The 25,958-nt window shown below is 35.3% G+C and overlaps 1 protein-coding gene across 3 annotated transcripts; it reads left to right on the forward strand.

Annotated features, from left to right (window-relative positions):
• Positions 1-25,652, forward strand: LOC125652091 (glutathionyl-hydroquinone reductase YqjG-like). 3 transcript variants are annotated; one of them, XR_007361474.2, is made up of 10 exons: positions 11,009-11,083; positions 12,197-12,335; positions 12,471-12,652; positions 13,372-13,444; positions 17,587-17,785; positions 18,628-18,721; positions 18,811-18,927; positions 24,314-24,430; positions 24,525-24,699; positions 24,794-25,652. XR_007361474.2 is itself a non-coding variant. In XM_048881063.2 (9 exons), exons 2-9 carry the CDS (start codon positions 12,227-12,229, stop codon positions 24,615-24,617), a joined length of 984 nt encoding a protein of 327 aa, XP_048737020.1. In that variant the 5' UTR covers positions 1-51; positions 12,197-12,226; the 3' UTR covers positions 24,618-25,652. The 3 variants fall into 3 exon arrangements, 2 of the variants coding, with proteins under 2 accessions (XP_048737020.1, XP_048737019.1); XM_048881063.2 differs by lacking the exon at positions 11,009-11,083 and adding an exon at positions 1-51 and having other exon boundaries at positions 24,525-25,652; XM_048881062.2 differs by having other exon boundaries at positions 10,998-11,083; positions 24,525-25,652.
• The last annotated feature ends 306 nt before the right edge of the window (positions 25,653-25,958 follow it).

Consider the following 25,958-nt stretch of genomic DNA (forward strand, 5'->3'; position numbering starts at 1 on the left):
GTTAGACTGACTCTCCATACTTCCGCTCTCAACTAACTGTTAGGTTATTAGGTAAGTAATCTCTGTATTTTCTTCCAGCAATGCTCTTGAAAATGCTATATATGGGTTTGAATAAGTTTGATTATGAAGTTCAATAACGATATTATAGTAGGATTTCCTTTCGCCGTGAGTATATATCTCGGAATGATGCACGGTACGTTCTAAGCAACAACAGCTGAACAGTGCATGCATAAGAGAGGACTACATTTCTCAGAGATTTTAGTCTAATATCGACGGAAGTACAATTTACTGAATGTAAAAAAGGGAAGATCTTTTGATATGGAGTTTGCCAAGAACTCTGGAAAAGTTTGTCTTTTTCTTTTCTTGAAACAATAGGACTGAACATGTCACAGGTGGCGTTTAATAGGACATGCTATGGAAGGCCGTTGGTATATTTATCGTTGTAGTTTCAAACCGAAACGTAACTTAAAGTTAAATAAATGAGAAGCCCAATCACGTACATGCAATTATCTAAAATGTATAAGTATTACCGGCATAGCAAAGCAGGTTTTTTTTTTTATTCATTAACTGTAAAATTGGGTAAGTGTGTTTTTGTTGTTCTGTTCTTTGAAATGTTGATAAAGGTTACTGGTTAATGGTTAACGTTTCTAACACCATTGTGACCCGAGTTTAATCCTTGCTATGTCAAGAATAACTACATACTGTACCTGAAACGTTATTTTGCATTTTTTATCATGTTCTATTGACCATTTCTCTTATTGTATCAGATTTTGCGTTTATCATATTTTTATTTGTATCCCATACGTGTTTTGCGTTTATCGTGTTTTCTGTTTTCTTTCGTTTATGCGTTTATTAGGTCTATTGTGTTTTGTGTTAAACTGATTTATTTCCGTTTATTGTGAAAATGGTTTATCGTGAAACTTCGGAAATCGTGTTTATAATTTTAATCTAATGAAGTAAATTAAAGATTTTTAGCTCACCAGAGCTTGTGAGCTTTTCTGATCACCCGTTGTCTGTCGTCTGTCTGTCTGTTTGTAAACTTTTTACATTTTCGACTTCTCCTCCAGAACCACTGGACAAATTAATTGAAGGGTCATGTCCCCTTCAAAGGGGAGAAAATCACAACAATGCACAAATAGGGTGGGGTTACTGAAAAATCTTCTTCTGGAGCAGAAGAGCTGCAATTTACACGAAAGCTTCCTGACATAGTGCAAATTCAAGTTTGTTAAAATCATGCTCCCCGGGGCAGGATGGGGCCACAATAAGGGAATCTGTTTTACATACGCATTTATAGGGAAAATCTTTCAAAAGTTTCTTCTCAAGAACCACGAACCACTGGGTTAGGAAAGTACAAATTTACATATGAACGCTTCGTGACTTAGTGCAGATTCACGTTTGTTAAAATCATGGACCCCGGGGGTAGGATGGGGCCACAATAGGGGATCAAATGTTTGCATCCAAATATGTAGGAAAATCTTGAAAGATCTCAAATTACACTGAGCCAGGAAAGTGAAATTTACATGAAAGCTTTCTGACATAGTTCAGATTCAAATTGTTAAAACCATGGCCCCTGGGCGTAGGATGGGTTCACAATAGGGATAAAAGTTTTACTTACTTTGCAAGAACCATTGGGCCAAAGAAGTTTACATTTACTTGAAATCTTCCTGACATAGTGCAGATTCAAGTTTGTAAAAATCATGGCCCTGGGGGGTAGGTTGAGGCCACAATAGGATCAGAGTTTTACGTGCGAATATATAGGGAAAAATCTTTAAATATGGGCCAAGGTGACTCAGGTGAGCGATGTGGCCTATGGGCCTCTTGTTTGCATTGTCTAATAAGTTATTTTTCGGAATAGAGGAAAGGTGGTACGTTTCAGGGAAAACATAAAACTGGTGATTATAAGGAGAGAGAGAGAGAGAGAGAGAGAGAGAGAGAGAGAGAGAGAGAGAGAGAGAGATTTTGATTGGTTATATATTGTTTTACGTCCCTCTCTCATAAGGAGACATCATCATTGCTGGTGAAGGGCTACAAAATTTAAGCCTATGCTCGGCGCTTACGGCATTAGAGCAAGGAAGAATCTTTATCGTGTCACACCTGCTGTGACATGGGGCCTCGGGTTTTGCAGTCTCATCCGAAGGAGAGAGAGAGAGAAAGAGTTCCGTAGATTGACATTGTCTAGGGATTTATAAATGACATTTTCAAACGATGGAATGCAGGCAAAAGTTTGCCGAGAAAACCATGGACAGTAAATCTGATAGCAATGATTGATTGATGTTTTCCGCCACACTCAACAATTTTTCAGTTATATGATGGCGCCCAGTTTTTATTGGTGGAAGAGAGAACCCAGATACAATGTAGCCACCGACCTTCCGAAAGTAAACTGAGAAACCTTCTCACTTACCGGTGCGAGCGGGATTCGAACCCGCGCCGACAGAGGTGAGGGAGGGCCGTGTGATTTTGAGCGCGATGCTCTAACCACTCGGGCACGGGTAGCAATGAAATCGTAACCCCTTCATTTGAAGTTAATGAGCAGCTGATTGTCTAGAAACGGTTAGTGAAGGGTGCGAATTAGAAAAACACCCGCTCAATATTTTGTTATTAAGAAATCAATTTAAATAAACGTTATCAAACTACTGATGAATATTTTATTTCCTTGTATTAATAGCGGAGGAATTTCGAATATTTCATTGTAACGAATTAATGTAGAAAATAAACATTGATCAATGTCGTGAATCCTATAAAGAATACAAAATTAAGAGTGTGGCAACACGAACCCCAAACACACCAGAGATGGAATCAGGTGCCTAAGAGGAGTAAGCATTCCCTGATGACCGGTAAAATTGCCGTGAGCCGTATATCTCTATAAAGTAAACGGGGTAATCTATAGTCAAAATTTGTATGTAAAGAACGGCCTACTGAATATGAAGTCATCCCGTTTGTCATAGTTGAGTTGATAGTTTGCCGTTTAATATCTACATGTATGATCAATAAAATATAAGTATGAAGCAGATGTGGAAGGCTCTGTGGTAGTGTCTTGGATATATCGAATCGACTTGCTGACAATTTATCAATATATAAACTGTTATAACTTTTTAGTTGGTCTTCTTCGCTCTGTGTTGGGCATGGGGCCTCAACCAGAGTTCCCAAGCATGCTCTATGCCGTTACCATATACAGGTACTTAGTTGGCCCGAAGTTCATTTTTCTGCTTTCATTTCTTTTTCATCAATTGTCTATGTTTCGCTCGAACGACTTCTATTCGGTTTTCTAGCCGGTGTCCACCTCATCGCCAACTGAGGAACTGATAAATTGTCCATTCGGAAAACATTGTTCTTATCCAGCGCCAAGCCCTTTTCTTGATTTCCAGAGAAATAGATGTCTGTTATTTTTTATATTTATTATTTTTTTCAATAAAAATCTCTTATAGCCATGGTATGTAGATAAAATATCCTTATCAAAGATCTTTCAAGTCTAGACCGGTCGCGGTAGCTCAATGGTAGAGCGTTTGCTTCGTAACCGGGAGGTCGTGAGTTCCGAGTCCAGCTCGTGCCAAGGCCGCGTCAATCTTAAGACGTTAAAATAGATAGTGATTGCTCTTTTGCCAAACGCTCAGCATATAGAAGTGAGAATCACGGGTCTTTCGGATATGACCTTAAAAACGAAGGTTCCGTATCACAGTAGGTGTGGCACGCTAAAGAACCCCCACTGCTACGGCCGTAAGCGCTAAGCATAGGTCTAACTATTGATTGATTGATTATATCTTGCTTAACGTCCCTCGAGAGAATTTTTAACTCATATGGAGACGTCACCAATACCAGTGAAGGGCTTCAAATTTAGGCCTTTGCTCGGCGCTTATTGCCATTGAGTAGTGAGGGTTCTTTGGCGTGCCACACCTACTGTGAAACGGGACATCGTTTTTAAGGTCATCTCCGAGGACCGTGACATTCACACCTTATGCCGAGCGTTTGGTGATGGAACTGTATCTATCTGTTTTAACGACTAGGGTCTGTCGCGGCCGGGATTGGAACCCCGGCATTCCGCATGCGGGGCAAACGCTCTAACCTCTAGGCCACCGCGGCGGTTACAAGCTTGGAACATGCACTTCCGTTTCCCAAGGACTCCTCGTCACTCTCATGGCTGACATCATTGCATAAAATATCCTGAATGAAAATATCCTGAATTAAAATATCCTGGATTAGAATTTCCTGTATTATTTCATTACTCGATCGTGTTTGCACAGATTCAACGTTTTCGTCAACATTCACAATATCAATAAAATAATCCAGCAAAATTTTGCATAGGTAAAGCAAATGGAATGCCTCCGTCCTCTTTTAACTCATCGGCATCAGGATTAACAAATAAGTCTTGAACCCGGCCTTATTAGAGCAATTAATAATGAAAGTCTGACTGACATCATTTCAAGCCCTCTTTGCTATCAACACATGTACATATGGAGCATGTACATGTTGTTTTCTTCTCATCGAACTGAAATTAATTAAATGTTCTTATCAGAAGTGTATTTTGAGAACATTCAATTTAAAATTTACAACTAAACGTTGTCAATTGCACCAATGCTTGCTTATTTGCTAAATTTAAAATAGACACCTATCAGTGGTTATTATACAAAGGTAAGTGCATGTAACAGTACGATATTTAACTCTGGACACGACAAAAGTCCGGAGTTTCGCCAACTCTTTTATTAAGGAAATGATGGGATTTTTATGTTCACAAGACATGCACCAAAATTTACACTAGTAACTATTATAGTTCTTAAGATATTTCACCTGAAATCAATAAACCCCATGGGATTTTGGTGGGATTTTCACTCCCATCAGTGCTTCCATAAAAAATCCCTTGGGAGAAAAAATCCAATTTCTCCCATAGGATTTTAACTCCCATTGTACCCTCCGGACAATCCCTAATCAAGGATGTCGGTCACCCTCGTGTCTTAATTCGTTTAACAACTTTCTATAGAAAATGGAGAGAGACTGAATGATTGGAGTTTCATCTCCAACATGTAGTTTATTAATCTGTGTCTGTATTTCACTTTCTTTTGGATGATCTAAGGTTGAAGTTTGCTTGTAGGTTTGGTGGGGAAAAAGCTTCATGTCGATAAACTTAAGATTTTCAATTTTTGGACGTGTAGCACAGTTATTAATGAATGGAAACACTTTTCTTACCTCTCTTGTGAACTTTAAGCCATTTGATCCCGTGGGGACCCGGGTTAGAATAGGTCCTCAGTACCCCTTGCTCGTCGTAATAGGCAGCTAAATGGGGCGGTCCTTCGGATGAGATCGCAAAAACCGAGATCCCGTGTCACAGCAGATGTGGCACGATAAAGGTCACTTCCTGCTCAAAAGACGTAAGCGCCGAGCAAAGGCCTCAGTTTTGCAGCCCTTCACGGGCAATACCATACGAGTAAAAAATTCTCGAGAGGGACGTTAAACAATATAGAATCAATCTTTAAGCCATTTTATAAAAATACAAATTGTCATCCACGATTTTGTATTGGATTTGTATGACACGGGTAGGGATTTTACGTCCTGAAAATACCACGGATTTTCATATCCCATTATCACTTATAGTGTGCGTTTTCTAGACCCATCCATAGGTGGTGACACAAGGACAGTGAGGCGGTCTTTGAAGCGTTTACAACCGTGACAATCTTCGCCTTGAAGTGTTTTATCGGGTAAAAGTTTAATTCAATCGCGTCGGCATTAGAGATGTTACAAGGTTTGTTGGATTTTATGATGTGTTCTAATTTCTTTATCCAATCCTCTGTTAATGGGAGATCAACAACACCACTTTCACCGTTATTTGTCCAACAGACAATCCCAGGTCGACTTTTAAATCAATCCAACCAATCGGTATTTCCCTTGAACGAAGAATCGCCAAGTTTTTTGTTTTGTTGTTGCAGGATCGCCAGTTTCTGTTACAGAATTACAATGTTGTCACTCATAAGTAGCAGAATGTCTTTACGTTTTTCCTTGAACCATTCCAGAAGTATATCTTCTACATTCTGAAGTGACGCACGCCGTTGCAGTGTTCATCGAGGCGACAGAATTCCTGATTTGATTTTTTTCCCCAATAATATCGTCCTTATCTTTTATTATTGTGCTCAAGGCAGATTTTGAGTTTGATTGCGATTTTCTGTTTAGGTCATCCCCCTTTTCCAATTTCTTGCAGAATTTCGTCTTGTCTCTAACGATATGGCTTTTCTACTCGGAGATGACATTTTAAACTGATTAAAGGACAACAAATGACGTACATTTAGCTGTACATGTAGCTGAACCGTACTGAGATTGTAAACACATATCTTAACCCTACTCTTTAGCACAAAACAAAATTGAAGAAAAACATTCTGTTATGGTTGAATAATTTTAAATTTTATAAGCTTGTACATGTTTCGTTAATTTTTAATTTTATTTTTATGATAGGCTTATGAAAATATTTTCTAAGAAAATAAAAGACTTGAACCGGAATCACCCAGGCGAGAAGCAGTCAAACCTACATGTATCACTCGGCTATCTCAGACCATATGAATACAGTTTATTAAATAAGAACAAATAAATATAAAGAGTGTACGATGAAATAAATCCAATCAACATGTAATTTTGATTGACAAGAATAGTAAACAATATAATCAATACATTTGCTAAACGTATGTATAATTGTTATTTTGCGTCCACCTCTTTTGAAAAAATACAAGCAGAAATTTCGTAATAAGTGTGGATCCTGTGACACAGGTAAACGATTATTAAAAATTTCAACGAGTTTCGAAATGAAAAAAAAAATCTTCGCTTTATCTGTGATCGGTATAACGCAGGGGTTCTGTATGGAATGCATAAAGAATTTGCCAGGGAAGTCGTTTTCACGTCGCTATAACCGTTAAGTCGCTATCTGTGTTCGCTATATTCGTGTTCTACTACACAAACTGTCATATAAAACAACCTCAATTCAAAGCAATATATTTGATCTAATCCACAATACCACAACTGGCAAACCTTCCAACCAACAAATGTAATGCAGCTCAACTGACTTTTAAAAAAGCTCGTCAATGCATGAATAAAATAGTAAAACTATCAAAATTGATGAAAATATTCATCAACGGATTTTTTTCTCTTTACGAAAAATAAGTCGCATAATAAATGTGAGAGTATGTCAAAATACAAAGTAAAACACAATATTTACAAATTGAGTTTCATGTAACAATAACAATGTTGTGACTGCTCGAAATTCGAACTTTATTTACTAATTTTAAAATAACTTTAAAAAATTTCTTCAGTGGAAAATTCCATCTATAGTGCTTTTTAAAATTTCTTCATTTAAGAATTTTATATTCGCATTGATGCAATGGAAGTGTCTCTGGTCACTTAATCCATTTGTCAAACTAATACTAGGTAGTCCATACACCATATATATCGGGTGCCTTTGTCGTTCTGACTCCTTGGGACAAATGGATACTATTAGGTCCTGCCTCACGCTCTGACTCTCTTCCACCTCATCTGACTCTGATCAGAACTTTGAGTTCTGAATTGATAAAAAATTAACACCAATATCTAAAGGGTTTCCACTATTACATGTAAATAGAATTGAATTAATTTGGATTTTTTTTTCTCCAGACCACTGTATCTCTATGGGAAGTAAAATCAAATCTGAGGATATTACTCGCAAACAATGATTAATATCACCCGTACCTTCCCCTAGGATAATTCGCAGAGATACATGTTTCCTCGTCTGGTTTCACAGGCCGCGGTAGCTCACTTCGTAACCGGGAGGTCGTGAGTTAAAGCCCCGCTCGTGCCATGTCAAACCTATGATGTAAACATAGGTAGTGATTGCTCCTTCGCCAAACGCTCGCCATCTAGAAGTGAGAATCACGGGTCTTTCGGATATGACCTTAAAAACGGAGGTCGCGGTAGGCCTTGGCACGAGAAAGAACCCTCACTGCTACGGCCCTTAGCACTAAACATCGATCTAAATTTGTGGTACTTCACCTACAGCTGGTGACGTCTCAATATGAGTGAAAAATTCTCGACGGGGCGTGAAACAAACAACCAATCAATCAATCTTCTGGTTTCACACTAAATATCAGCAATTGATCTCCATCTTCCACTCGTTTACATTTTTACTTGCTTACACATCGCCGCGGTGGTCTAGAGGTAAAGCGTTAGCCCCGCATTTGGAAGGTCGGGGTTCGAATCCCGGCCGCGACAGATCTAAGTCGTTAAAACAGGTAGTGACAGTTCCATCGCCAAACAGTCGGCATCAATGTGAATGTCACGGGTCCTCGGCGATGACCTTAAAACGGATGTCCCGTGTCACAGTAGATACATGTATGGTACGCTAAAGAACTATAACTGTTCAATGGCCGTAAGCACAGAGCATAGGCCTAAATTTGAAGCCCTTCACCGGTGACGTCTCCATATGAGTGAAAAAATTTTGAGAGGGACGTTAAACAACATACAATCAATCAATCACTTGTTTACACACGATTGTCTTTTTATTCAAGTGTACATTAGGGGTGATTGCGAGGTCACAATATATCAAAATCATCGAAGCGCATACTATATATTAAAATTAGGGACATAGAATAAAGAAAAATAATAGGTAATCATTTGACAATTGTATTTTTTATATTTCCATAACTTGTTAAAATAATACAAATACTTTAATGGTGTTTTGAATAGTATCTAAAATATACTCTCAACATGAATTTCATTAATTCATAATTTTTGGATTAAACATCTACTAGTTCAAAATCTGACTGACTTTATTTTATTCTCAGTTTATGGTCATTGTGCCTGTAATGTGATAAATTTTAAAATTATAACTAATAAAATTTGATTTAGACTGCGGGTTACTCCGTTTACCTGATCAAGATATAGGGTTCACAGAGGATGTGACCGGTCGACAGGGGATGCTTACTCCTCCTGGGCACCTGATCCCACCTCTGTTATATCCAGGGATCCGTGTTTGCCCAACATCTTCAATTTTTATTCCGTATAGGAGTTACGAGATTGATCATTGTTTGTTATCTTCATCTTTTCATTGATTCTCCAATCTTCTAGTATAAAGTAATTGTTAGATGAGTAATGCCATTTTTGTTCAATAACACGCTTTAAAATACTATGTATGTTTAAAGAAGTTTGCTTATTATATTCCATGATAACGATATATACATGTAGTCGGATTGATCTTCGTTGAGAGTACTTACCTCTAAACAGCACTTGATCGGACTACATTTTGTCAGATTATGTATGTATAGTATTGACGTGAGTACAACTTAATGAAAAGTTTACTGTACATTTGAAGTACGAATTTGCTAAGTACTCTGTGGAAAGAGTTTTCTGTTTGTTTTGTGTTTGAAACAATACAGGGAACAGTTAGGACATGTTACAGAAGGCTTTTTACAGGACATGCCAGGGAAGGTCATTGCCAAACTTAAATGCGTTATAGTTTCAAACTGAAAGAAATGAACAAGCGTAATCATTCAGATTATTTCATTATCTAGAACATAAAAATTAATTTAAAGACGATAATAAAACGTTTAATAGTTATACGCTCTCAAAATACATTTATTACCTGTAAAATCAGGTGTGTGTGTGTGTGTGTGTGTGTGTGTGTGTGTGTGTGTGTGTCTGTGTCTGTGTGTGTGTGTGTGTGTGTGTGTCTGTGTGTGTGTGTGTGTGTGTGTGTGTGTGTTGTTTGGATGAGATGTTGCTTAAAGTAACTATACTTGCAATATAATGGGTTCAAAGTAAACCTACTGTATTGGTTTCCACTAAATAGGGTTCACTTTAATCAATAATCAACGGAAATGTATATGTTATCTCCTTTTTAAAGATGCCAGGCATACATAAGCAGGAGTATATGTCAGCAGGAAATCGCACATTTCTGTTAAAACTGGCCACGGTGACGAAATTTTTATCTTAACCGTTTCTAAAAGAATTGCTATTTTTTAAAAACGTATAAATGATTGTAAATATGAGGGAAATCATTGTGCAGTGTATGATTTACATACAATAAATGAAATACCAATATAGGAGGTATTGCCTTTGACATCATTGTTTGATTAGAATTAAAATGGATTATTCGTGGAAAATATAAACTTTTAGTAGCAAAAGTTTACCAGAATTTTTTTTATTGTACCCATTGAATAAAAGTCCTAAATATATATAATATTTCTATTATGCACACAGTTTTTATTCTCCATATCAGTCTTTAATTTCAAAATACATTAATATTTCGGGGTAACGTCTCCGCAGAGATCCCCTATAAATCCTTACCTAGGGTGCCAGGGGCACCCTGAATTAGATGTATATATTATGCACACAGTTTGATTAATTACAAATTTTCAAAAACTATGAAATCACATGAGGGTAGAGTTGCCTTTAGTTTTTAACTGTGCAACATTGTCAAAGGAGGGAGGAGGTTGTGTAGCGTTTCTCAGACCTTTCCGACCTGTGTATGAAGGATAACTTTGTAAATGTAGGCAATTGGTGTTGGTGTTGGAGGATTTTCTTTCAGTTAGGTTTGAGGTTTGGTCACACAAATGTTATACTATCAAGATATGATAAACTGGTTTCTTTAAAGTAATAGATACATACTAACACAGGGACTGTTTGGGAGAGGGCTAAAATAGGATGTACATACTGCCTAATCCCTTTCACTATTTGTGAATAAAATTATTATAATAGAAAAATCACAAGGACTGTATTTAATTTGTTTCTCTGTTAGTACATGCATTGTATGATATGTACCGAGTTTCGGAAAGTTTTGTGACAAATGTGTAAGTTCAGTATACTCTGCTTGTTCAGGCGATGTCAGTGTTACAGGAGATAATGTATACACCTAAAACTTCTATTACCTCTTTGTAATCGTTAACTCGTCGACGACAAATTCTCTCTTTTCAAACAATATCACTCACAATCCACCCCGTTTCTCCTCACTGCACATGTTAGATTACGTCTAATTTGCAAGTTTATACATGATGCAATATGTCTACATATATTACACTGCTAAATGACTCTGAATCAAATGTTAAACCGACTCTTTAAACTTCCAGTCGCGAATAATTCGCAGGTAAGATTGACATTTTATTTCAACAATGCCCTTAAGATTTATGAAGTTTGGTTTTAAAAAAAATCAATGATAAGGATATACATGTGTATAATCGGATTGACTTTCGCTAAGAGTATATACAGATGTTAGTACTTCATTAGTACTTCATTAGTACTACACAATTCCGTGGTAGAAATGTGTGTTGGTACGTATTCTGCGGAAAGAGTTTGATTTTTCTTTTGTTTGAAACAATAGAGGGAACATTTAGGACATGTCACAGAGGGCTTTTTACAGAACATCCTACAGAGGGTTTTTAACAGAACATGCTACAGAGGGTTTTTAACAGGACATGCAACAAAAGGTCGTTGACGTGCTTATGAGTTTGTACTTTTAAACTGAAAAAAAAGTTGAAAGAAGCCCAGCCATTCGAATCGTATAATTAACTGCGTCCATAAAATTTATAAATTATTTAATGTGTATTCTTTCTTGAAATACATTTGCTGTCGGCAAAATTAAGTGATTTTTACTTAATCACATGCGACAGTTTAACTATTGAATTTCAAATATTGTCAAGGTTGGATGGAAAGCATTTCTCACACCTTTGTACCCGGGTTTTATCATCGTTATCGACAGTTATTTTGTGTGAGAGGGTATGATTGCCACCCACTTGGATTAGACACGTGGACTGTCTTCCGCGATACATTAACGAAAATATCTGTGAAAACACGAAGTATATTTTCAAGAATAACGTTTTAGGCACTGGTGTAAGATTTTCTTCCAATTAGTTTTGCGCTTCGTGAGTACAAATGTTAATACTATACTATCAAACCAACATGAAATGAACAAACGACGTATTTTGAAATTTCAGAAAACTTATAATCTACTTGCTGTTTCTTTCTTTGTAAACACGTGCATTATACAGTACTTAATTTCGGAAAGTTTTGTGATTGCCGATAGTCTCCATGCTCAATTCCATACAAACATATAGGCTCAGTATACCCTTGTAAGGTGAGGTTAATGATACAGCAAATGTTTAATCTGCACTATCAAGAGCAGTCTCTGGGGGGGGGGGGGGGGGTGAACTTTCCTGTCACTGTCACCGCCGGATGCTGTATTACGAACATTTTATTGTAGCAATTAGTCAGGATCCTCCAACGGTCAATCATGGATAAAGGGGTAAAGCTGGAATACGTAGGGACCCCAGGGAAAAGTGTCATAGACAAAAAGGGAGCTTTCCAAAGGGCCCAGTCCGCCTTTAGAAACTGGATTACTGGTAATATTAGCAGATGTTGTCAAATTAGAATATGGATTACCTTTCATGTAATGTATAATAATTGGATTTTGTTTATGAGCGTTATTCTGAGTAAAAAGTCAAAGTGAAATTTGAACTGAAGGTTTTATATTGAAGCTGATGGGTCGTCTGGATTTAAGGCGGAATCTGGCCGTTATCATCTGTATGTATCATTCGCTTGCCCTTGGGCGCACAGGACGCTGATCGTCCGGAAATTGAAGGGACTGGAAGACGTCATTTCCGTTAACGTCGTGGATTGGTTGCTTAATTTTGAAACTGGTTGGGAATTCAACGAAAAGGTTCAACACTAAATCTAGCATAAATGTCAATACAAAAGGATATAATATGTATGACAATATTAGCTATGTAGACAGGGGTAATGAGGAAATATACGGGGTTATTCAAAAATTAAAAAAAATTATATTGGGCGAAGCGTAAGCCGAGCCCAATATGTTTGTTTTTCTTTAAAGACGTTATATACTTCCTTATTAACCCCCGAAGTGTTTATATAACGAATTAATCCTGTCGACGATTTACATATACGTTAATTAAAGGCACATTGACATTATTCGTTCTTGGTGCTTTCTTTAAATTTAAAACATTAATGAATGACGGCAACGTATGTTTTGTTGAGATACTTTATCAAATATTCAACTATGAAAAAATGGCTGCAAAATTTAAACCAACAACAACGAAATGAAAACAAGTTTTTCAACAAACTGTAAATTCAAAAGTAAATTACGATTCATTTGGCAACTTAAAATAACCTATGACGTCATAATAGGCGCCAAGTTCTAGTGACAATGTATAAGTATATGTTATAGTACACATTCTTGGTCAGTAAACCATGTAGAAGGGGCATCTTGGCAATATTAGGTTAATAAGAGGCATAATATTGTTGTATATAGTATTGTTTTCAGCCAATGCAATTTCAAGATTTTCATCAGAGACATGGTGATTTAAAATGTTTACTTCTATATATGTGTTGCTTTCCCAATATGAAATATTAATATTTTAGAGAGATGCTAGCACCTCCGATACTGTAAATGGAAAAAAGTTCATGAAGGAGGTGTACAAAAAAGCAGATCCAGGTAGGCGTGGCTATTCTGTTTTCCTTTGTATTTTTTAATAAGATAATGTCAAATGCTGTCTGACGTGTTTCATACTGATTGTTAGGCCGTTCTTGGCACACTGATTTTGACTACGTATAACTCCGTTTACCTGATCAAGATATAGGGCTCACGGCGGGTGTGACCGGTCAACAGGGGATGCTTACTCCTCATAGGCACCTAATCCCACCTCTGGTGTGTCCAGGGGTCCGTGTTTGCCCAACTCTCTATTTTGTATTGCTTATAGGAGTTATGAGATTGATCACTGTACGTTATCTTCACCTTTCATTATGATGACAATACTAGTACAAGAATTGTTAAATACTTCTTCTCGAATTGTTTTCAAATATCAATATACAACTGTGCCAATGAGTTAGAAAACAATGTGAAATACATGCCCAAGCATAAAAATGGTTTTCATAGGTTAGACTTAACGTTTTCTCATTGGAGGTTTTCGAGGAATTCAAATATACACTTCATACATATGGATTATGTACCTTTCTACAATTTCTGTATAGTATCAGTGACAATGACTGTAGGCGTATTTAGACGTTTGTATATGAATGATGCTATTTTGATATTAAATTGACATTGATGTGCGATTTGGATGTAATAGTGCTCGAGCTTCTTGAATGTATTCAATGATCGAATGTTTTTATTATACAATATTAAGAAATCACATATGTATGATATATATAATAATAATGGCATTACCGTCCGTTTATCTATTCCGATTTTTTTCCGTTTCGGATATTTTGCATACTGTAATACATGCGACTTAAAGAAGTGGTGTCATGGTCCACAACATAAGTTTTGCGGAATGGTTTTGGAGTTTAATAGATAGAAATAGTATTTATTATACTTTTGATTCAAATTGCACACTTTGAGATCTGTGATCTTATTTATTTCCATTGATGCATCTTTGGAAAGGTATATCGCGATCCAGAGAAGGTCATGATGACCTTGTATTAGGAGCCAAATTAAAGAGTCGATTAAGTCACTTATTTATACCTGGACCTGTTATCCTAGGTTTAATATATTGATTCCTCAATTATGTCCAACAACATAGATAGAAATAAATTTATAAAGCTTAACCTTTGTCGTTATTGAGGTAATAATTCATCGCTGTATTTTGGCCAAGAAAGTAAATGATAACAGACAACAAATGAATATTAAATTAAAAAGAGCTAGATAAATAAATTTGAAGCTGTAAATGTAAATATCAAAAATTTAACTTAGGTAAATACACATGTAGTTTGAAACTGATCATGAAATACAAATGTAAATGAATATGAAAAATAAGAGACAAGAGAGTAAAAATGGGGGGGGGGGGGGGGGGGAAACGGGATCCAAAACAGTGAGTAGATAGTGAAAAGTGCTCATATTATTGAGGCCTTATTCAGAAAATAGAGAGAGTGAACCTTTAGGTTCTTTTTCTCTTGCCAAAGTGATCTGAATTTACCACGGAAAGGGCTTTTATAGCATATATGACTAATGAAAGTGACCATTTAAATTTATATAACAGATTTTGAGTTGCTAGCAAAATTAACTCTAGCCAATAGAAATTACAATAAACAACCATATTTCGGATACAAGGCTAGAATAGGTGATCTCAAAACAACAAACATGTGTAAAGCATGTGTTTACCAAATAGAGTTTACCAAGACTTATCAATATAGAGAAATACAGTGGACGTATATGGAATGAAGGTAAATGTAATATTTAAGGCTATGGAATATATTGAGTGAAAAAGAATGCAATAAAACTCAAATCTTATCAGTCCTCTCTCTTTAAGGAGGTACTCTACATCGTCATAATGGCTGACTTTCTTTCAAAACATGGATGAAAATGTAAATATCACCAATAATTGTCTATTCATTAAAAAAATTCTCGCCTAGCTGAGTAGCTCAGTGGGTTAGTAAGTCGACTGTTGAACTGTAGATATCCAGCAGGGGTTTTAAATTTTTCTCAGATTGCTTTCAATTAAAACTGCATTTTCTTTTTACTAAATAAAGTAAATTTGAGTTTTCAATTTCAAAATATTGTAGTACATATCCTCCACTTTTCATCCTTATCAAATTTCTCTAGTGTAGCATACCTCCTTAAAATAAAAATGACATTTTTGGTACCATAAAACGCATAAATTTATAATCATCGATTTTAAATCAATGTATAATGTCATTTCCGGAATCCTCCAGGTGGAAATTTTAAGTCCCTTGGGTTAGAGGCTAATGACAACGTGAACAGTGGACTCCTATTCTTTCTTTCCTCCTTACGAGCGAGTCTGGCCTTTCCACGTTCCTCATGCTGTACTGTAAGTCTAGGACGCTTGAATCCTTTAGGGTCAACATACTTGTTGTTGACAACTACATGTATTTCTTTCTTGATACAAAAAATGAGATTGTTATAAAACTTTCTAGCATGTCGTCTTATCTCGGACATTTTTATGTCCTTAAACCTGCAACCAGGATAAAGAGGGGTCATCTTTTGATTAAATTTTTTGAAAATGTTGGCAATAACTTCCTAGCCTTTTGAAATGATGGGAGCCTGATGGACATCCTGTAACGGGAAATTCCATGCCTCCCATGGGCTATTCAGCTCCAAGAGATTCTTCTTCACCACTCAAAAGTCAGCCATTTCCTCCTGGGGAACATCTAACTGAAGTACATCCATGTTCTACGATTGTTAACATAAATTTAAAAGTAACAAAATAAAATTGAGGTGTTGAGTGTAATCAAGGAATCAATATCTTAAACCTGGGATACTGTAACGGGAACCAGATTAAAGAGTCAATTAAGGCACTTATTTTAAATGTATCTGGTCTCGTTTTCCCAGGTTTAGAATGTTGATTCCTTTGTTATGTTCAACACCTCAATAAAGACACTGGTTGACTTTTATAAATCTTTTGATATACAGCATTCATTGCTGTATTTTGGCCAAGAATGTAAATGATAAAAGACAACTAATAAATATTAAAAAGAGCTAGACAAATAAATTTGAAGCTTTAAGTGTAAATATCAAAAATTTAACTTAGGTAAATAGTTTGAAACTGATCATGAAATACAAATGTTGATAAATATCAAAAATAAGAGGGAGGAGAGAAGAGAGTGAAGAAAAATGGATCTTCTTGTCCCTTGCCAAAGTCATCTGAATTTACCACAGAAAGGGCTTTTATAGTACTACAGAAATGTATGGCCAATGAATTTATAAGATAAATTTGGAATTGTTAACAAAAATAACTTTAGCCAATAGAAATTGCAAAAACAAACATACTTCGGAAACAAGGCTAGAATGGGTGATCTCATAGCAACACACATGTGTAAAGCATGTGTTTACCAAATAGAGTTTACCAAGATTTATTATTATAGAGAAATGCAGTGGACTTAAATGGAATGAAGGTTAATGTAATATTTAAGGGTCATGAAATATATTGAGTGAAAAAGTATGCAATTAAAATATCAAAACTATCTCAACCTCATTTTGAAACTACATTACTGAGCATTATAAGATCCTGTGGATAAGACCGACGAGGTCTACACACCTCGTACATTTCTTTTCTTGGGATTGGCGTTATACTAGAATCATATATTTGTTATGCACATTATGCTTGTTTGGTCATATATTACATAGCACTGTCTGAAATAATGCATCTGTGTAACGAGGAAGTGTGCCATGCATGGTTTTAAATGAGTCACCAAACCTCATTTTTCAATCATATATAGCTTAGGTGAACTAAACGGCTTCAACGATGGAAATGCTACTTTTTCTTGCATGGCTATTTTGAATGGGCGATAATAAAATGCTTACATACATAAGAGAACATTATAGTCTATCTCAGTATATCTTCATTCATTCAGAGTTATATCAAAAGTATGAAAAGAGGCACAAGGATAGAAGGATTTTCAATGTTTCAAATTTCACAAGGGCTGAGGTGTTGGCACATATATTAAAGTCTGCATTTTGATGAAAATGAAATCAAATTTCACGAGAGAAAATAAAAAACAACCGAATTCCTTTAGAATATTCTACTTGTTCCATTGTAAGGTCCAATAACTAGATGTGCCAGTGAGTTAACTTGTGTTCTTTGTGATTGGTGTACAGTTTATGGACTGTATTATTTACAGATTATAATAGAAGTATTACTGTTCCTGTTCTTTGGGACAAACAAAAGAACACAATAGTAAACAACGAATCCAGCGAAATAATCAGAATGCTGAACTCCGAATTCAACGCCTTCTGTAAAACACCGGAGCAGAAACAATTGGATCTGTATCCAGAGGACCGACGAAAAGAGATTGATGAAGTAAATGAATGGATTTACCCGTACGTATACCACTGACTAACAAAATCAAACAAACCTTTAAAACTGCTAACTGACTCGATCCTGTTTCTGTTATTACAGTTTACATTATGTTGATTGACATACGAACAATAAACATATGCTTTAGAATATTAAACAGGTTAAAATTCATCGAGTGAAAGAAGGGGCGTGTGTACCAGAAGACCCTAGTTTCTCATAGATTTAGTAATATATATTTTCTAATTAGGATTATAGATAAGGCTTTCTAATTTCACATTACATGGAATTTGAAAATAATCATGCTGCTTTGCGATTTTTAGCCATACTAAGTTAGAGAAAAAATCTTCACAAAAATGACAGTACTAGATTTGGAAAATGTCAATGACAAAGTGAAGATAACGAACACTTGATAAATCTCATAATTCTTATCAAGAATACAAAACTAGGAGGAGGACAAACGCTACTCCTCGACACATCAGAGGTGGAATTAAGTGTCTAGGTGGAGTAAGCATCCCCCACCGACCGGTCATACCCACCAAAAGCCCAACATTTCAACAAGGCAAACGGAGCAATCCGCAGAAAAACAAAACACGCAAAGAGGGGCTTAAGAATTGATATGAAACATTTCATACAACATTCGACCTAATGACCGGTTGTTTTGTAAATTTTATCGTTAAAACGACCATAGAATATGCGAAATGCTGACTTTAAACGAGACTGTTGAAACTTCTGCAACATCAACATATTTGTCAGTAGCCTGCTTCGATTTAGAAATAAATCATACCAGAACATACTCTTGTGTATCGAATTTCTGTATGTGTGCCATTTCAACTTTTCATACCCTCACATTACTATAATTCAAAAGGAATATCAACAATGGCGTCTACCGTTCGGGATTTGCCAGATCCCAAGAGGCATACGACGAGGCAGTGGTCGCTCTCTTCGAGGCACTGGATAAGGTTCGACTGTCCCTATCAATCGAAATATGATTGGAGTTAATTCATTCTTTATGATTAATTGTGATCAATTCTTGTCTTGTAAAATCCAGGTAGAATCCATTTTGTCCAAACAGCGGTATTTAGTGGGATCGTGTATGACAGAGGCAGACGTTCGACTCTTTGTCACTCTCGTCCGTTTTGACAAAGTTTACGAACAGCACTTCAAGGTCAGTATCGTATTACATGAATATTTGTCAGGTATAGGTAAATTACATTCAAGTATCAATTAATTAATAACATTTACAGTTCAGATTTCAAGTAATCACTCAATAAAGAATTCGTCAGTGAGAGAAAAATTATCATCTGCTTCACTGAGGTCTAGGGCTACTATGTCTATCCGGCATCGTTTCTTAAACTAGTTATGTCCGTCTGACACTAATGCCCCACTAACAGTCATGTTTGAAATGTTTGAAAATCTAGGGAGGTGAAAATAACATTGATGCGAATGAAAGCAAAATAGAATATCATGTTGGTGCTTTTGTTTTCTTGAATCAGTTTTTAAGATAATTATATTAGTTTTGATGGGCATGGAAGAGTAAGGTGGACCCTATAGTGAATTACCAATATTATTACTAATACACACCAACGATCTTATTTGGATGCAGTAAAGTACACATTGGCTAATTACAGGGTTTTGTTTGTAAAAACTACAATTATTTAGGATAACAATAATCAAGGTGGCATTAAAATGTCATTCTATAATAATGATGAAATATGATGTAAATCTGGTTATCACTTTTTTTTTAAATCCCAAAATAGTCCAGAAATACGTGAAAGATTAGAAATTTCTAAAGATTAAGCATGGAGATGATAGGTCAGATGACATAAAACGCAAACTTGATCTGGGAGTCATTAAAATTTTGTGACTTAGCGAACATATGCTTATTATATACATATACATGTACATACACATGTACACCTCCAAAATGCCCAGAAAACTGTTAATAATTAGAATTTTTCAAAAACTAAGGGAATCAATATTAATCGATATGAAACCTCAAGTTAATCTGTAAGTCATCAAATCAAATAAACAAACTTTCCGGTAAATTATTTTTGCAATAAATCTATGACAGAATGTCGAAATGATGGACAGAAAGGAGAAACAGGATATGCCCAAATTATTTCATAAAATTTAAAATTCATTCTCATTTTCTTCTCTACCGGCTATATTTCAACATTTCATATATAAAATGTACTTAACAAAATAGAAATGCTTGTTTTTGCTTTGGAACTTTATCTCGACTTTACTCCGAGGAAATAATAATTAATTCTGTATTACTTGACTCAAGTACAGGTGTCACGTATAATAGTATGCTAAGTTTAAGTATGGTATTTTAACTACAGGATTACACAAGAAGAGCATTACTCGCTCGGATTTCCATTTTATGAGTTTACAATCATCCATCAGTGACATATTTACTGTTGCAAGAAAAACAAGAGATGTTTGTAAAACACATATCCCCCATAGTGCAAAATTGATAAGGGTTTTACACATGCATCATTTAATTGATAGTAGTATTACCAATTCAAAATATTGAGCAAACAATATCTTCCCTTCAAAGTTACACAAGTCAAAATTGCCTTGGCTGCAATTTCAGATACTCCATAGAATACTCCCTAACAAAAAGTATTTATTTCAACTGAAAATTAAAGACTCTCTAATGTGCAGCTTTTGTGGTGTTCATATCGAAACATTAGAACATCTTTTTGTGATTGCATACAAATATAGGAGCTATGGTGTGATGTTGAACAATGGATTTTGGAACAGTTTCATATCCCTGTAAAATTTTGACAAGCTCACTGTACTATTTGGTAAATACTGTAATAGACATATGTATAAAGTTCAAAACTTGATTTTGCTTATAGTAAAACAATATATTTTTTCTTGTAAATATCGAACTCCACAAGTACATATATATGCGATTAGAAAAATAGTTACGGACAGAATTGTGGTTGAGAAGTACTTGCTGCTACGAAACTGTAGATATGATGAATATGAAACTCACTGGCAGAGAATATGTGAAAAATTATGAGTAAGTAGGTCTATATTGACTTTTTCATCAAATAGGTTTGTGCTTCTTTTTTGTGTTTGATCAATAGATATTGTTGCAGGGGTGGTGGTTTGTAAATGTAGAAATAACCAACTCCTGGCTCAGGGTTCACAATACAGTCATTTATTGTATGGTAAAACGAATAAGGATGATGATAACGATGCATGATTACATAATGTCGATTACAAAATGTCCATTACAAAAATGGCCCTAAAAGACAAAATAGTAACAATGAATATCACAGCGATTTACAATCAATAGAGAGCACATTTCAACCTTAAGAGTTATCTCCCTTAATTCAAATATAGTAAAATATACTTTACTCAAATATTTACAGTTGCATTACAAATATTGTAACACTATGAAATTACATGTTTTAAATATAATAAAGGTAATATCTTTTAATTACCTATCTATGGGACAAGGCTCAATGCATGCAAACATCAAAATGCTGTCTGGATGCTTCTAATCTATTTATAACAAATAATTCATTACAGTACTATATACACTATAATAACTATAGATATAATATAAGCATATACTAAGATGAAATAACTTTAAATTGATATTTACTGTTATTCATATATAATATTTAAACTTTCACTCTTCTCTCAAACAGTGATATTAGTTATATATACATATTATGAAGATAAATGTTAATGAAATTAGTACTTACTGTCAGGTCTGGATTTGAAGGTCTAATAATGTCTTTGTCAAATTCAAAATGCCAAATCAGCACAAAGATACCAAAACTGCAAGCCACAACCAACCTGACCAAAAACTCTCTAGATTCTAACTGTATAATACTCAGTTCTACAGCCAATGAAATAGCAAGACCTGTGAACCTTTTCATTCACATATTACACTAAGTAAATAAAGGGGTGGATCTGGGAATTTGACTTAAATCACTATTCATGTTTATTAAAATATGGTATCCTATAATATATACAAGTTAAAACACACTACTACAATATATTATATCTAGATCTATTATACTTATCAAAATATGTTACCAAGAAAATAATACCTCTCTCTCTCTCTCTACCTCTCTCTCTCTCTCTCCTCTCTCTCTCTCTTTCTCTCTCTCTCTCTCTCAAAAGATTTTTACATCATACATATACTTACATAAAAGAATAAGGGAAATATGAAATGTAGACAATATTTGAGTTAATATTATTGAGTTCGTATGAAATGTAGACAGTATTTGAGTTAATGTTATTGAGTTCGTGCTTTAAAATTAATTTAATATGTTGTGAAAATATTCATGTAACCTATTTCCCTCATGTATGCAACAGTGTGTATGTGAAGTGAAATTTTTGTAAATAATAATAATAAAAAAATATCTTCCCATGTCAAGAGTGGATTAACCATGTGACCTAAAAATCAATAGGAGTCATCTACTCCTTAGCTGTACCAGTGTACCAAGTTTGGTGTCAATCAAGTAAATAATTCTTAAATTATATGAGAAAATATATTACTGTGTCCAGTTTAACCCTCCACCTTTGACCACATGACCTGAAAATCAGCAGGGGTCGTCTACTCCTTAAGATGCACCAATCTACCAAGTTTGATGTCTGTCAAGCAAAGGGCTCTCAAGATATTGAGATGACGGTATCTTCCTATGTCCAGTTTGACCTTTGACCATATGATATCAAAATCAATAGGGATCTTCTTCTCTTGAAGATGTACCAGTGTACGAAATTATATGTCTGTCAAGCCAAGGGTTCTCGAGATATTGAGTGGACAGTATATTCCTTTGTCCAGTTTGACCATGTCACCTCAAAATCAATAGGGGTCATCTTCTCCGGAAGATGTACCAGTGTAGCAAGTTTGATGTCTGTAAAGCAAGGGGTTCTCAAGATATTAAGCGGACAGTATATCGCTATGTCCTGTTTGACCTTTGATCATGTGACCTCATAATCAATAGGAATCGTCTACTCCTCACAATGTATCAGTGTACCTAGTTTAATGTGTCAAGGAAAAGTTTCTGAAGATATTGAGCGGACAGTATCTTCCTATGTCCAGAGTGGATTGACCCTTGACCTTTGGACCTGAAAAACAATAGGGGTCCTCTTTTACTCATAATAATTCCACATATGAAATATCATTACGGTCAAGTGAATGGTTCTCAAGATATTGAGCGGACAACATGTGGTCTACCGACCGACAAACCGACCGACCGACAGACAGACCGACCGACCGACAGACAGACAGACCGACCGACCGACAGGTGCAAAGCAATATGCCCCTCTTCTTTGAAGGGGGACATAAAAATGTAAGCAATTTGCCCGAAAGTGATTAAGACCGAATACTACCATTACACGATATGAAGTATCATTTGGAAATAACGCAAACAATACATGTATCATGCTACACATACAACGTAGTAAGAGATCTATTAAACGTTTCCTCCTATATCCACATACTAAAGACATTTCGATGTGTGAAAAAGAACTTCTTGCATTTGTTTGGCCTATAGCCAAGCGCACTCGTGATGTACAAATGCTACTCACAAGAGCAACGGAACAGGAAGTTGTAACTGTATTTGGATAATACTAAACAACTATGCAGCGTTGAAGACATATTTCCATCAGAGTGAAATCAGAAATGAAAAACCCAGATTAGGGTGGCCATAGATCACCGAGTCACTACTTCCAGGCAAGACCACTAGAGCAAAAGTTTCAGAAGTAGATGTGGCAGAAATCTTTATTTCAAAGATATGGGGAGCATTGACAAAGACCTGTGACATAAAACTTTGGGGGCTATATTCACCATACTACAAAGAGGAAATCTTGTATTAAAACTTTTATAAAAAGCACCAAATTGAATTTAGCTCAAACCATTACTCCTTGGGTTAGGATGAGGGCCACGAGAACGTTCAGGTGTACATGGGGAATATTAAGGAATTTTATTTTAAATTGTTTTTCTGAAGAACAAGGGTATACTATGTCAAATTCATTACAAGGCATCCTTTTGTAATGTAGATTTAAGTATCGTTAAGGTCATAACACCAGAGGATATGGTGAGGCCAAAAAGAGGATTCACATTTTCTACATACATTAGGACTACATAGAAAAATTGTTTAAGAATATTCTTCGAGAAAATCCAAAGGGTACAGTACGTCAAATTAATATGCAAGTACCGTCATTTATCAAGTGTAGATTCAAGTATATCCATACCAGGATCCCTGGATAGGACAGGGCTATACCATGGGTTCAAAATTTTAATTTGGGAATGTAAATAAACATTTCTCCCAACAAAGGCGCGGACCCGGATTGAGTTGAACGGCAGATATGATATGAATTTGATGCTTAACATCGAAATTACAATTGCGCGAGTTAACTATATGGCTCAGAGTCCTTGTGGAGGTAAAATGTCTCTTTAAAAATGAATTTCAGTTTTTTAAAATAATCCGTAACGTTATCGAAGGAAACTTCAAAGTGAGTGGACGCTTGTTTGTTTACAATAATGAATTTGATATGATTTTTGTTTACAAACACAGTGTAACAAGAAAAGAATAATCGACTACCCCAACATGTGGCCATATGTAAGAGATATCTACCAAACGGAAGGGATTGCAGAGACTGTAAATATGGAACATATCAAAAACCATTATATGGTAAGTATAAATTTACACTTTACATAGATCGTTAACAAAATGATCTTTTTAAAAAAAAGAAAAAGGTCGATCAATATTGATGTGTATGTTTTAGGTGAGCCATCGTTCTATCAATCCTTTTGGAATAGTTTCCATTGGACCGGAGTTAGACTTCAACGCACCGCATGACAGGAATAGAACATTCTGATGGGAAACAGAATAAAACCCAACATCATGGCGTCAACTGACAATTGTATCAATGTTTTCTGTCCTGTGTTTAATACTAATAGGTAAAGTACTTTTCATGCAGAATACTCGCTTATTGACTATGAGAAAATAATGGTGATTTACATTTATACATGATAACCTCTGATTGGTTTTCAGGGTGATATTTTCGATTTCGAATTAAACTGTGGAGGTGACTTGTGAGAACTTAATATAGGACTTTGTTGTGCATAATTTGACATTATGTTACATTATTATTAAAAATGGACAGCATACGGAAATATGATTGCAAGATAAAATGTTTTTTGCCATTATTTTTGTAAACTTTTTCGAATTTTTCAAGCATAAAGAGATCAAATATGTGTATATTCTTGTTTATTATTTAATAAATCTAATTTATGAAATTAAACATCTCTTTAGTTAGTTTCTTAATCACAGACACCTACAAGTATTTTTCATAATATCATCAGTTAGCAATAATTATAGTCTATCTTACGATCTTTTTTATATATTTTTTTGTCAGCATCATAAACCAATGAAATGATTATTCAAGAGCCACGTGATATTGTCATTATGACTTTCGAAATGGAAGGAATCATTACAGTTAGATGAGATTATAATGGAAAATTTTACCTCCTCCACCCCAATCTTGCCCCATGTTCCAGAAATTTGTTTTATTGTGTTGATAAAAAAGTATGGTATTTCATCTTTCTACTTACCAGATTTATACTGTTTCATTTTGATGGCGAAAACTTTAATCCGCCACCTTATTTATAATTATGATATTGTGAATTTTGTGTTTTTATGATATTTGTGTTTTAAGGTGGCAAAGTTTTAAGGTGCCATATTGTTTTAATTGTGTTTGTCACGAATGATAAAGAATAGAGATATCCCTATGTCATTCTTGTTAGATTACCTGAGATGTATTTAGATACCCGGTGATCTCCGTATTGTACATGTTGTAAATGAATATCAACTTTTACAATCGTCATTAATAAATGATTATTTTCAGCTAAAATATATATTCTGTTGTTAATCAATGTTTAGAAAAATAAATTATTTAAAGTTGCGAGACTGCAAAAAAACCGGTTTCTTGAAATATAATTTTGTATCATAGATATGGAAAGCGTGTATGTAAATAATAAAAATGCAGAGAGATCGAAAGAGCGAGAATTTATGACTTTCCCCAAGAATTCCCTTTAACACGTAAAACACATAACCATACTAGAGAACATGTAAAGAATAATACAGAGAGAGAGAGAGAGAGAGAGAGAGAGAGAGAGAGAGAGAGGGAGAAAGAGAGAGAGGGATATCTTCATTACAG

Source organism: Ostrea edulis, chromosome 5 (genome assembly GCF_947568905.1).
Source record: "Ostrea edulis chromosome 5, xbOstEdul1.1, whole genome shotgun sequence".
In the NCBI taxonomy this organism is placed as follows: Eukaryota; Metazoa; Mollusca; class Bivalvia; order Ostreida; family Ostreidae; genus Ostrea; species Ostrea edulis.

What these genes read in the sequence shown, in the direction of transcription:
- LOC125652091 (XM_048881062.2), top strand. Translation starts at nt 11,024, where the DNA reads ATGACTCTGAATCAAATGTTAAACCGACTCTTTAAACTTCCAGTCGCG. An exon ending in GTTGGGAATTCAACGAAAAG is followed by an intron (nt 12,653 to 13,371) that starts GTTCAACACTAA and finishes TTAATATTTTAG; the next exon opens with AGAGATGCTAGCACCTCCGA. An exon ending in TTTACGAACAGCACTTCAAG is followed by an intron (nt 18,928 to 24,313) that starts GTCAGTATCGTA and finishes TTACAAACACAG; the next exon opens with TGTAACAAGAAAAGAATAAT.